This window comes from Jatropha curcas, chromosome 2 (genome assembly GCF_041381405.1).
Source record: "Jatropha curcas cultivar XTBG-Jc1 chromosome 2, XTBG_Jcur_1.0, whole genome shotgun sequence".
Lineage (NCBI taxonomy): Eukaryota > Viridiplantae > Streptophyta > Magnoliopsida > Malpighiales > Euphorbiaceae > Jatropha > Jatropha curcas.
The window spans coordinates 25,520,359-25,533,867 of record NC_143152.1 but is presented as its reverse complement, the minus strand read 5'-3'; the positions used below and the strand labels follow the sequence as shown (position 1 = coordinate 25,533,867).

Here is a 13,509-nt window from a genome sequence, read left to right as displayed (position 1 = left end):
AAATGTTTTTCATGATTAATCTTTTTCAAAGCATTAGACTGGAGTGGTTCTTAAGATTGACCAAAAAAAGTTTTAGGCTATTTTTTTTTTCTCATAGAAGATTAATTTAGGCTATGATTCGTTGGGTGTAATGCAATATAATGTAATTAACATTTCATTACTATGTTTAGTAATATTGTTGAAAAAAAATTATGGAATGTGATTATCATTCCATTTTTATATTTATTTGTAAATATGTAATGTAATTAGAACTATCATAACTATTTTGAAAAATTATAAATATGTAATGTAAATACCATACCTTTTTGGAAAATTGCTCCATATAGACTCTGTTTGGCAAATTTACTTGTTTTGCTAACTGTTGAATGCTTTAATAGATTTTCATAAAACGTTAAAAGTTAAATATTACATAAGTTAACTTTTCACAAAACACTATATTAATCTCTAAAAGCTGATTCAAACATTACGTTACTGAATATTATAAAAAGTAGCGTTTAAAAACTACTTAAGAAGTTGTTCTCAAACACAGCCATCGTGACATTGATTATAGAGAGTAAATCATGTGCCAATATTTTCTAAAAGCTAGTAATTAGGAAACAAAAAAGCAATTGAACGATGCTTATCAATTGATGGTTGACCGAGACCAAATTTTCATATATATTTTTAGTTCAATGTTCAAATTTTTTTTTTTCTTTTGTATTATAATGATATGATGGTGGTGTAGCCGCAGTAATGGTGGTGTTGGAAGTGATAGTGAAATATAGAGTGTGAGGTTGAATTTAGCTAGGATTGGACTTTTGAGAGATTTAACTTAATTACAATTATATATGCTTTTCCGATGAAATAACTATTACTTTTGACCTTATATTATATTGTAAAAAAAAAAATTATATTTAGACCTGTTGTATATGGATATCCTCCCAAGAAATGAAATCTCACCATATATGAAATTTTTTCTGACATTATTTACCCATATTTGTCTAGGTAAAAACTTCTCTTTTTTATTATCGTTATTATTATTATTTAATAGAAGATTGATCTCCTAATATCCAATATATATTCTACATCAAATTATAATTAGACTTATAATTTAACAGTCAAATATTTAGTTACTGTGCAAGAGGTTAAAAACATTTCAAACTCTTGCATTTTATCACTTACGCATCTAAATATTTATTTTTTCACATTTAATTCACCTTATTTATTAATTATTTATATCAAAATCACTGTAATTATATTTACCAATTAGCCACACCTAACATTTTCTTGTCATATTTACTTCCGCATGCCATTACTGACTTGTTAAACAAAATATACTCTCTTAAGATTAAGACTGAGGGAATCTCCCCATTGATATACGTAATTAAGAAGTAATCCTGAAGGGCATTGTTGTCATTAAAACGAATACATCACGTAATTAATTCATTTAGTTTACGCCTGCCTGTCTATCTCTATATGAAAACCTCTCTTACAACCGACCAGTTGACCATCTCTCCTCTGTTCGCTATCTCTATCTCTATCTCTATCTCTGTCTCTCTCTGTCTCTCTCTTTAATGGAGATTAATCAGTCTAAACAAACGATATGGAGCTCAGGTGAGTTGCAGTCTGCAAGATCTTACAGCTGCTCTTTTTGCAAGAAAGGGTTTTCTAATGCACAAGCATTAGGAGGTCATATGAATGTCCATAGAAAAGATAGGGCAAAGCTTAGACAAGCTCCTGATGACGATGATGAGAATTTGCTCTCTCTGGATATTGCAAAGTCGAACCAACCTGACCATATTCTTTCCAAAGACAAAAATCTTTGTACAGAGGAAGAAGATGAAGCTGAAGCTGAAGATAAGAATAAGAAGAAGAAGATGCAGTTTAGCAGCCATGGATCTACGGCTGGCCGGATAGAAGTATTAGACTTGGAGCTTCGGTTAGGGCCTGATAAGCATCATCAAACTTCAACTGATAAGACTAAAAGACAATTCTTTTGAGATATTTTTGATGTAACTTCTAATATTAAGAGGTATTTCTCTTTTCTTCCTTTCTTTTAATTTTGATACTAAAAATTTATTTTGTTTTCAGTTTTTAGGATATAATTAAACTTAAATATTTACATACTATTTATTATTGTTGTATACATATTCACGTTCATCTGTATGTTTTTAACTTTGCTATTTAATTTGTACGTAGCTTTTTGCTGGCAAGAATATTGATTAAAACCATGTCTAAAGATTACATTATTTATTTAATTATTTGAAGGATTTTTTAAAAAAATTTGAAATTTGAACCAAAATCATGAAATTAATTTGTTTGATATAAATAAGATTAGAAAAAAGAAAATATATATTACGTATTTATTTCCTTGGCAATGAAGCAAAAAAGAAATAATAATAATTGGAATAAATTCAAATAAAATTCATGTAATATACAACTTTTAGATTAAATTCATATAAAATTTATTCATTGACAAATAAATTGTACAAAAACAATAACGAATTTATTTTAAATGTATAGTTTTTTCTCGTTTATGCTTAAAGTTTTTTTAATTTTAATAATTGCGTTATTGCTAATTTATATTTCTCCATTGATCAAGTTTAGAAAAATTTAGTTCAAATACAATGAATTCTATAAAATTAAAAATGCATATTTCAAATGAATTTTCATCTACACTGAACATATATAAACATATATAAAAAATAAGCATATTATGCATAAATTTCATAATTTTATATAATTCATTATTAGGCATACAAAAGAACCATGAAAATTTATCTTCTGTTAACTGCGACCCTAGGAAGCATTAATCTATTTCAAAGATGCATGATGGGTACAAAAATATGGTCACCAAACAAAAAAAAATGTTTAACTATTGACATTGTTTACCCCAAAAATTATTTTTCTTGGAATAGTAGGCCAATCTAGATCAAACCTAAGAGGCTTTTAATCTTTACAATAGATCTTATCATGATATAAAGTACTAAAAGAAATAAAAGAGTATAAGGGAAATTAATTAATTAGTAAGGTACAAATTCTAACAACTTACGTAGAAATTGCTTTAAGTTCAGGTAAAGAGTAAATATAAATTTAAGGGAAATTAAATGACATGAAAAAAAAAATAAAGGAAAAAAAAAAGTGCTAGAAAATAAGTGTAGGAAAGTAATGAAAGGTAAATATTACAAGTCTATTGACTATTTCCCATAAATTATTTTATTTTTATTTTAGAATAAGTCTTTGATGTTCTTAAATTAAAAGGGTCGTCTGAATTAAAACAAAGGGAAGAACTTTAAAGTGTAAGTAAATTTTGAGAAATTAAAATTTAGTAGGACAAATATAAATTTTCAATGGACATTGTGTCTAAAAAAGATAATGAAATACAATTTCTTTTCTTGACAACTTTTGGGCCAGCTTTTAATTGTATTATTCGATAACGTACTATTATAAATAGCTTTTAAAAATTGAGAGAGTTTTTTTATCAAACGTTAAATACCAGCTAACGGCTATAGAATATTTAACGGCTAACAATTATTAAAATAGTTACTATTACCGAACAAGCCTTTAGAATTCACATGCATCAAAGTTGACGTTGATAAGGAAAAGAAAAGAATGGAAGGAAATGAATGTGAATTTTTTTTTGAGTAGAAATATGTTTTCCTTCCTAAATATCTCACCTTATAAGTATGAGAAAAACTTATTTAAACTAGATCCGTAATCTCACCTATGGATTAAAGCAATGAAAATAGAAATTTTTATTGAGAGGAGAGTATTTTTAACTATATAAAGGATAAAAAAAGTATTATTTTTAAAAAATTTTTAATTTCATTGATTTGGTTCATAAATAGGGCCATGTACTCGGTCTAAACAAGTATTTTCCTAAGTATAACACACCATGTTGATTACTTTCCTCTTTTCCTAAGTGCATATATCCATTGTACATATACCTAGCTATAATTGATTGTCATTCAAAAAATTGTCACTTATTATTATTATTATTATTTTTTTTAAAACAACTTATTATTATTATTATTATTATTATTATTATGTATTTTTTCAATGAAAAGACATCCATTAATATCTTTATATGCCAATAGTGGTTTTACATTTACTGGGTATAAATATTCAATGTAAATAAGTCTTTTTCTTTTTCTTTTTCTTTTTCTTTTAGGTACGGAAGGGAGCAAAGCTCTAACATAAACTAGAAGCAATTTATGGGATATGAAACCCACTAATATCATACTATGTAATAAACTAATAAATTGAATTAAATTTCCAAACACTAATCTTTAGCTTCACTTTGGCTCGGGATTGTATCTCAGTGAGAAATAATTTCAATGGATCAGAACAGATTTGAAGTTAATAATTGTAGCAACTTGAGAATTTTTATCAATGAGAAAATGTGTTCTTTAAATTTTTATCAATTAGGTCAATTCAATTTTATTGTTACAATTTTATCCACCTTAATTATCTTTCCATTCAAATCGAGGATAAAGCTTAATTAAATAATTGGCATAAAAATTCAACTAAAAATAGTGGAACTCGAAGTAAAATTAGCTAAAATTCGACATATATAATTTATTTTTTTATTTTTTATTTATAGGGTGACTTAATGAATCGAAATAATGGTATTGACTATATATTGACTTATCAAATTAATGAAAACTCTTTTGAGAAGAAATCAAATCCAATATATCTTACCCATATTGGTGAGAAATTATTTTATTTTTATTCTTCTTTATAACTCCGTTTTTCTTTCATGATTAAACATTAGTAATAATGATTGTGCTTTGGTTTAAATGAGAAGCTAACTATTTAACAAATTATTTGAATGTATTAGGTTAATATATAAGAATGTCAAATGCGTTTTTAACATTGGTTCAGGGAAAAGACTTAATTTTAATATACGTAAACCCATTCGAGAATATCTCTTATTACAATTATTGAAAATAAAAAGATACAATTATATATATATATATATATATATATATATATATATATATATATATATATATAAATTAAAAAATATGAAACTTCATAATATTTTTTGGTCAATAGGACATAAAAATTTAAACTGATACAAATATACTGTACATTTCAATATAGCCTGCCACGGTTTTAGGTTCTGAAGTAGAGACAAAATAGTTTGAAATTGGGCTAATCAATCTAAACGGATCTGACTGCAATGAAAATGGTTTGAATCAAGTCACATTGGACCACTTTTTACCTTTTTTTTTTTTTTTTTTTTTCATTTTTGGCTGTGTTATTCCATATTGATTTGGAATAAGATTTTTATTCAAAATATAAGACTTGACCTATCCACTTCCTCATAAGTTAACTTTTGAAAAGTGAGTTAGATTCAATCTATTTTATAAAATGGTATTAGAACCTACCCTACTTCAGTGTTTCAATAAATTTTCTTTTTTTTCCATTGGTTATTTGAAATAACCCAAATTTTTATTTTTAAAGATTTTTCATTTAAATTTAATAAACTGACAGCGTGGAAAATGTATTTCAATATTTAAATGTGAATTAATAATTTGTACAGTGATAAACCGAATCGAAAACCAATTAAAAATCGAAAAAAATCAAACAAAAATCAAGATTTGGGCCGAATCGAATCGAAATCGAATCGAATCAGCCCAAACCACTTCTAGAAGCCTCTCCCCTCTATATCCAGCGCAAACTTCACCCTGCAGTCCACCATTTTCTGCGCCACCTGCAGTCCACCACCGTTACTGCCACCACCGCGCCACCTCCTCTCCTCTCTTCTTCTTCTTCTTCTTTCTTTCTTTCCTTTTTCTTTCTTTCTTTCCCTTTCTCCCTGCAACTGTGTCTGCGTCACTGCCAGCAGCTCCAGCAACATCAGTCGATCACCACCGCGTGCCAGTTGCAGTCGCACCGCCTCCTTCGCGCGCCAGCACGTCTCACAGCTCCTCCGCGCGCCACAGTCAGCCCTCTACCAGGCCTGTCACGCCTACAGCAGCAACACCAGCTTCAAGCCTCGCTGCCAGCCGCTCCTTCGCCAGATCGTGCGCCACAGCCGCCGATCGCCACTGTCTCCGCCTCTCTCCGCCACTGTCAGTTGGATCCGGCCACTGGCAGTTACTGCCCTTCGCTCTGGCACGCGTAAAAATTCCTGATCAAGCAAAAATTCGACAAAAATTATATTTTTGGGTAAAAATTTATTTTAATAATTTTAGTTACTTGAATTAATGTTATTGTTGTAGTTGATTAATTTTATTATTGTAGTTAATTAATTTAGTTAATTTAATTTAGTAATTGTGAGTAGTTAATAGATTTATAATATTAGTGTTGATTTAATTAATGAACCTTGATAATGATATATTAATAGAATTAAAGGGTAGATTAAGGTAGTTTAGGTATAATGTTATTGTAAATTTTAAATTTGATTGTGTGGGGATGTTGAGATTGAAGGAGGATAGGAAAAATTTTATTTGATTGATTGCCCGATGGATGGGCTGTGTGGTTTGGAGTTATTAGATAAATTGTTGATATTTTAACAGGTGGATATTAAGAATTTAAATGATCATGAATAGTAATTTTATGTTGTAAATAAATTGAAAATTTATGAACCGTTAGAAAGTTAAAAGATGCTTTAGAATAAGTAGTAAGAATATGTAGTTAGACACAAAAAAAGGTGAAATATTATTAAAGATAGAATGATGGAACATGTATAAAATTGAAGGTAGGAAAAATGGCTTTGAGGTTTAAAATAATTATCACTGTTGATAGTAATTCTAATAGAATATTAAACAAATAATGCTATAACCAAACTTATGAGTTGAGTTATTCGGGTCTTTGCGAGGTGAGTTTCGAGAATTTAGTATAAACAAATAGATAAATGATTCAAGGATTGTAATCCCGAAGGCGAAAGAACTCAGTACTTATATTCAGAAAGAAAGATAGATTTTCTACTTGAGAGAGAGATAAGAAAAATTCTGACTTCTATAACTTGATGGCATCTGGTTAGAAAATAGTTTTATGAGTTATATTAATTGAACTCATATATTGAGCTTATAAATGTATTATGTACAGGTGATAAGTGTTATTAATAGTAATGACTGGGAATAAGAGTTTTGATAAAAGATCATGGGACTTAGCTTGAGATGACAACGAATGTGAATAAATTTAATTTCTTGACGTAAAACAATTAAAATAAGGAATTTCTATTAATTAGTGCAACTTTTGCAAGTTACTTGTTTTATTGGATAAAGAAGAAAAGTTATATTTATGTCCTTAGTAGAACATGGATGTAATTAGAATATTTTATTTCATTAGTAAGCTAACTGAGTTTGAATTTACCATTTGTTTGGAACAGTGAAACTTGGTATAAGAATAAATAGGTGAATTTGGGATAGTTTAACAATTTTAGCGAGGAGAATACATGTTAGTATTTGAAGACTGAAAATATAAACTATAGGATTATTAGATGTGATAACGGTATGGTTTAAGATTATTGGATGCCAACTCATGGGTGTCGATCAGATCATTAATCAATTTAAATTGCTCATGGGACGATTGAGGTACCAATTAGCGCGAAAATTATTAATACATGATTTGGAGTCGATGAAAACCTATTCCGAATTTCTTAGTAATCGGTAGCAATTATGATTGAATGAATAGAATTGTGTTATGAATAGCAGTTTGCGAGTTATCTTATGGTTTAAGGGAATATTTAATTAGTTAGGTCCATTCGAGGACTGGTACATTGTAACTCTGATATTGAAGGATTCAATGAGGTATTAACCTTGTTTGGGGTAAAGAATGTAGAAGAACATAATTAAGGTTGAGGATATTCCTAGGTTGTATTAGGTATAAATTGTACAAATCTTGGAGGCGATAGAATTGGAGAAAGGAAATAACCCAGTGATATTATTATCTGAATATTCATAGGAATTCATGGAATTAAGAATAAAGATAAAACAAAGGACATAGTCTAATAAGGAGTTGAATTATGGGTTCAACGGCGCTACTTGTTTAGGACTCTTGATTTCTAGATACGTAAACTTAGATCTAAAAGATTGATTAAAGACAGAAGAAATAGTTTGGAGAATTTTACACTTTGATTAAGCTTGTTAAAAAAAAAAAAAAAAGTGTGTAGGCTGGATTTCTTTATGGGATTGAGTATAAAAGGATGTCGTTTGCATATTTTAGAACATGAATTAAGAATTATCTGCCATGACAACAGCTAACTTGGCTAGTTGCATAAATTCTTGTCACAATTAGTTAAGAAATGGTATGATATGACAAATTGGAAAGAGGAATAGAGAAGTTAATAACCAAAATAGGGACTTGATGGTGAATTGAAATTTGCTCTATATAGTTGATATACTACTTGTTTTTATGGGATTCTCATTAGTAGGATATGAAAGGAGATTGTATATCTATCTTTCGTTGGAAAATGGTTAAATTGATAAATAGGTGATGAGCTTGGGATAGAGGTTAGGATCTCCTATCAGTTGATAGCAATTAGCTAGTGAAATGTCATGATTTTGTTTGAAATAAGCTTGTAGTAGTGGCAAGAATTTGTTCTCTTTAATTGGAACTGATCAAATAGTACTTAATGGCAGCATTTGATCATAATCGAAAACCCCTTGAATTGGTAGCAACCATCTTATTTAATTGTAAACTCTTCCATGATTATTGGATCAATGCTATTAATATTTGGAATTGATGGAAAATGGATGAGTCAGCATGTAGGTTTTGAATTTTGCAATAAGGAGTCCAAATTGGGATAGTAGTAAATTTGATTGAATATGTGGATTCTTATATCCGTAAGATTAAATACTGGGTTGGTGTATGAGTTTCTTATGGAGTGATGATCATTGCCTATGATAGCTAGTGAGAGAATAAATGACGATACATCAATGTAAGGACACATGACATAAAGCTAATGAGATTAATAACCCTTACTTGAGCAGAGATTATAAGTGATTAGAATTTTTACGTGTAAAGGTAAATATTAGTGTCGAATCTGTGCTTTGGGTTATGAATATTTGACTTGACTTGACGACTTGTAGATATAGTACAACTCAAGTTTAAATTAACTATGGTAATAAGGTAGGTAACTTTGGGGCTAGATTCATCTCATAATCATCCTACCCTCCCTATAATTAAAGTTTCTTCCCATTGGTTTGTCTTCATAAATTTAATAAAAATTAGTTCCACTAGTCTGACTAACGAACTCAAAAATATTTATCTCATCTTCTTGATTCATCCTTTTAGCTGCTCAGCAGAACAAGTATTCTACTGAATGTGAATGTAATAACTTTTATCAATTGCGGCATTATGTGAGAAGCATAACCACCATTGTTTCTCACTTGTTACTTTTAAAATTCGAGGACAAATTTTTGTAAGGGGGGAAGACTGAAATAACCCAAATTTTTATTTTTAAAGATTTTTCATTTAAATTTAATAAACTGACAGCGTGGAAAATGTATTTCAATATTTAAATGTGAATTAATAATTTGTACAGTGATAAACCGAATCGAAAACCAATTAAAAATCGAAAAAAATCAAACAAAAATCAAGATTTGGGCCGAATCGAATCGCAATCGAATCGAATCAGCCCAAACCACTTCTAGAAGCCTCTCCCCTCTATATCCAGCGCAAACTTCACCCTGCAGTCCACCATTTTCTGCGCCACCTGCAGTCCACCACCGTTACTGCCACCACCGCGCCACCTCCTCTCCTCTCTTCTTCTTCTTCTTCTTTCTTTCTTTCCTTTTTCTTTCTTTCTTTCCCTTTCTCCCTGCAACTGTGTCTGCGTCACTGCCAGCAGCTCCAGCAACATCAGTCGATCACCACCGCGTGCCAGTTGCAGTCGCACCGCCTCCTTCGCGCGCCAGCACGTCTCACAGCTCCTCCGCGCGCCACAGTCAGCCCTCTACCAGGCCTGTCACGCCTACAGCAGCAACACCAGCTTCAAGCCTCGCTGCCAGCCGCTCCTTCGCCAGATCGTGCGCCACAGCCGCCGATCGCCACTGTCTCCGCCTATCTCCGCCACTGTCAGTTGGATCCGGCCACTGGCAGTTACTGCCCTTCGCTCTGGCACGCGTAAAAATTCCTGATCAAGCAAAAATTCGACAAAAATTATATTTTTGGGTAAAAATTTATTTTAATAATTTTAGTTATTTGAATTAATGTTATTGTTGTAGTTGATTAATTTTATTATTGTAGTTAATTAATTTAGTTAATTTAATTTAGTAATTGTGAGTAGTTAATAGATTTATAATATTAGTGTTGATTTAATTAATGAACCTTGATAATGATATATTAATAGAATTAAAGGGTAGATTAAGGTAGTTTAGGTATAATGTTATTGTAAATTTTAAATTTGATTGTGTGGGGATGTTGAGATTGAAGGAGGATGGGAAAAATTTTATTTGATTGATTGCCCGATGGATGGGCTGTGTGGTTTGGAGTTATTAGATAAATTGTTGATATTTTAACAGGTGGATAGTCCAATTTTTAGGGGAGATGCTGCCGAAATTTCGGTAGAAAATAAAATGAATTTCGGTAGCAAATAAAATTCGTTATAGAAATTTAATTATTTATAGAGAGTAAATTATTGATAGAAATTAAATAGGTTAAGATTAGTAGTGTGATGAATAAATATTTTATCTAATATAATTCTTTTTTTCCGATGTCATTCTCACTTTGCTTAGATCGCCCGGGTCCATCTAGTGCTCCTCCAGGACAGAATCGAAGCTAGAACTTCGCTCTCCATCACTGTGAGTAATAATAAATAATGCATATCAATACTGCATTTGCATAACATTTATTTATAAACATTATATTTTTATTTATATATTTACAATATATTATAAGTATTTTATCATATATATTATGTTACGATCACTATAATTATACTTATATATAATTGTGCATTTGGATGAAATTGGTGTTTATGATGAATGAATTGTCTGATTATTTGTGTTGTGGCTATGCTGTGATTTGTTTGTGTGGAATTGGGATGAAGTGGGTCACCATGGGTTTGGGAGAATGGTAAATGTGATATGGATCCTGAATATAATATGAAATTTGGCCCGGTAAACGGGAGATCGGTGCCCCCGTGTGCACCTATCGCTATGATTTGTGTGATATGAAAAATTACAAGTTGGCTTCTTTATTGGGCGCACCCGATAATCTAGATCTGATCGCAGCCCACAGGGTGGCCTCCTGTTGTGAGCGCTTGAAGATCTAGATTTGATGGAGACGACCGGGTTGCCTCCTGCTGGTATAAAAAAAAAAAAAAAAGAGAGAGATTATACTGAAATCACAGGTTGGCTTCTTTATTGGGCGCACCTGATAATCTAGATCTGATCGCAGCCCACAGGGTGGCCTCCTGTTGTGAGCGCCTGATGATCTAGATTTGATGGAGACGACCGGGTTGCCTCCTGTGAAAAAAAAAAAAAAAAGAAAAAAAAAAGAAGAAAAAGAAAAAGAAAAGAAAGAAAAGAGAGACTGGACAAAAAAAAAATAATAATGAGAGGACTGGTTGTGTGAGGATTAAACCGGTCGGCCAGAATGGGGGATTGGCTCCCTAGTGCACACGTGAGAGGATGGGCCATGTGGGAGGACGGCTCATCGGGGGTTTCGGTGACTCTACTGATTAATTTCCACGTGATGTGATTATTTGAAGGTGATATTGTTTGTGGGTGCTGATGTAATGTCATATGATTGACTGTTGTGTGTTCATTCAGCATACTAGGGTGCATTTTGCTTGACTGTATGTGGTGTGTATTATTTATTATTATTCACTGAGTTGCAAAACTCACCCCTTTCTCTCCAAACCTCCCAGGTACTAGGAAGCATCTGATTCGACTGAAGCTCTGCAATCTTCTCCGCAGAGTTATAAATGTAAACTTTATATTTCTATTATTTAATTTTGGATGTATAAGTTACTCTATTATTAGATTATTATTGAACTCCGCAGTTATAGGGTTGTGTATTACTATTGGACTTATTGTTAACACTACACTATAAATTAAATATTATGTAATTAGCTGCAGGTGAACCAGTAAGCCCATAATGTGATTATAATTTATTGTGAATAGGTCCTGGTTAGATATTATGTGTAGATTGAGGCTTACTGTTTTGATGAATTAAATGGGGCAAGATAGGTAGACAGATTGGATAATTTAGGCTTACTACGGGCCTAGGGGGCCTTAAGCTTACCTGGGCTCTAGTGCCGATCCGGCCCACGAAAACGGGTCGTGACATTATTAATAGTCACTTTCAACTAGTTCCACAAATTTTTTTTCTTTATTTTTTAAGTTTCAAACGGTTTTAATCTGTGCATGACCATATGTAAAATTAATAGTGGAAATTATAAATATTGGAACTAGTGAACTCTAAATTTTTCAATTAAATTATTATTCTGTTCGACTCATTTAACACCTAAATAATAGAAATCAAGCTAAAACACATATAAAAAACAAACACAAAGAAAACAAACAAAATACATATCACATGAAATATAATTAAAAACATAATTAGATATTTAGTAAGCCAGTCCTAAAATGTGTTCATGTACACATCACTTAATTTAATGGTTAATCAATACCTCATGAGTCTGTGGAAATGATTACGAGTCACCTTCAATTTGAACCAATTGGAACTGGTAGGTTTAATCTTGATTCTCAGAATTAGAGAATCGAAATTGACAAATTTTAATTTCAATTCGGTTCGATTTGACACAGTAGACGGGTCTGCGTTTCAATAGGGAAAAAATTGTAACACTTTTGCGGCCCAAAGCTCTAACTCAAGGAACTTGGAGAAACGCCATGCTTAAAAACATGGACCGGACATTAAACGCGCAAACGATGGACCTTACCCGTTCCACTAAATATTTTTGGAAATTATAATTACACATATATCTCATATGAACACGAGTTTGAACCCATATATATAAATTTAAAATTGCTGCAGTATTTTTCTTTTTGTTGCAAGGTATTGGGATGGAATTGCATGGATACCTGTGAATTTGAATTACCTATTTATATCCAGCGATTGAGTCAGAATTTTTTTATAAAAGGCGAAATTTCATTTGCGATTTTATGCTAAGTGTAAAGATTAAGAAATAAAACTTGATTAAAAAATATATAAAAATAATATAGTTATGAAACATCATATAATTACACAAACAAATATATATTACATATCGTCAATTTTTTTTTAATGAAAATAGTATATATAGCCATAAAATAATAAATATATTTAACATAGATAATAACTTTCCAAACAAACAGTAACTTCCTAAAATTTATTATCAGTGCCGCATACTTGTTTTTCTATATTAATACTAATTTTCGTTTATCATCTATCCAATTTGTATTGATGTGGCTATTATGTTATAAAAGTGGAGCCCATGAGATGCCGTGTTACTGCCAAGTCATATTTACATGTGAATTTAAAAGGAAAAAAAAAAAAAAAAAAACTTGAATGATGCAGTTTCAAATTAGGGGTGGATTTTTATTATTTTAATTTCTATTAACATCAAAC

General features: G+C 30.8%; 1 protein-coding gene and 1 long non-coding RNA gene across 2 annotated transcripts; both read left to right on the top strand.

Annotated features, from left to right (window-relative positions):
• Positions 1 to 1,553: 1,553 nt before the first annotated feature.
• Positions 1,554 to 1,979, top strand: LOC105636382 (transcriptional regulator TAC1). Its single transcript, XM_012219641.4, has one exon. It carries the CDS (start codon positions 1,554 to 1,556, stop codon positions 1,977 to 1,979), a length of 426 nt encoding a protein of 141 aa, XP_012075031.1.
• Positions 1,980 to 5,450: 3,471 nt separating this feature from the next.
• On the top strand, positions 5,451 to 12,059 carry LOC149498469 (uncharacterized). Its single transcript, XR_016319538.1, has 3 exons — positions 5,451 to 10,107; positions 10,671 to 10,736; positions 11,807 to 12,059. It is a non-coding gene; the product is annotated as an uncharacterized LOC149498469 (long non-coding RNA).
• Positions 12,060 to 13,509: the final 1,450 nt, after the last annotated feature.

What these genes read in the sequence shown, in the direction of transcription:
- LOC105636382 (XM_012219641.4), top strand. Translation starts at nt 1,554, where the DNA reads ATGGAGATTAATCAGTCTAAACAAACGATATGGAGCTCAGGTGAGTTG.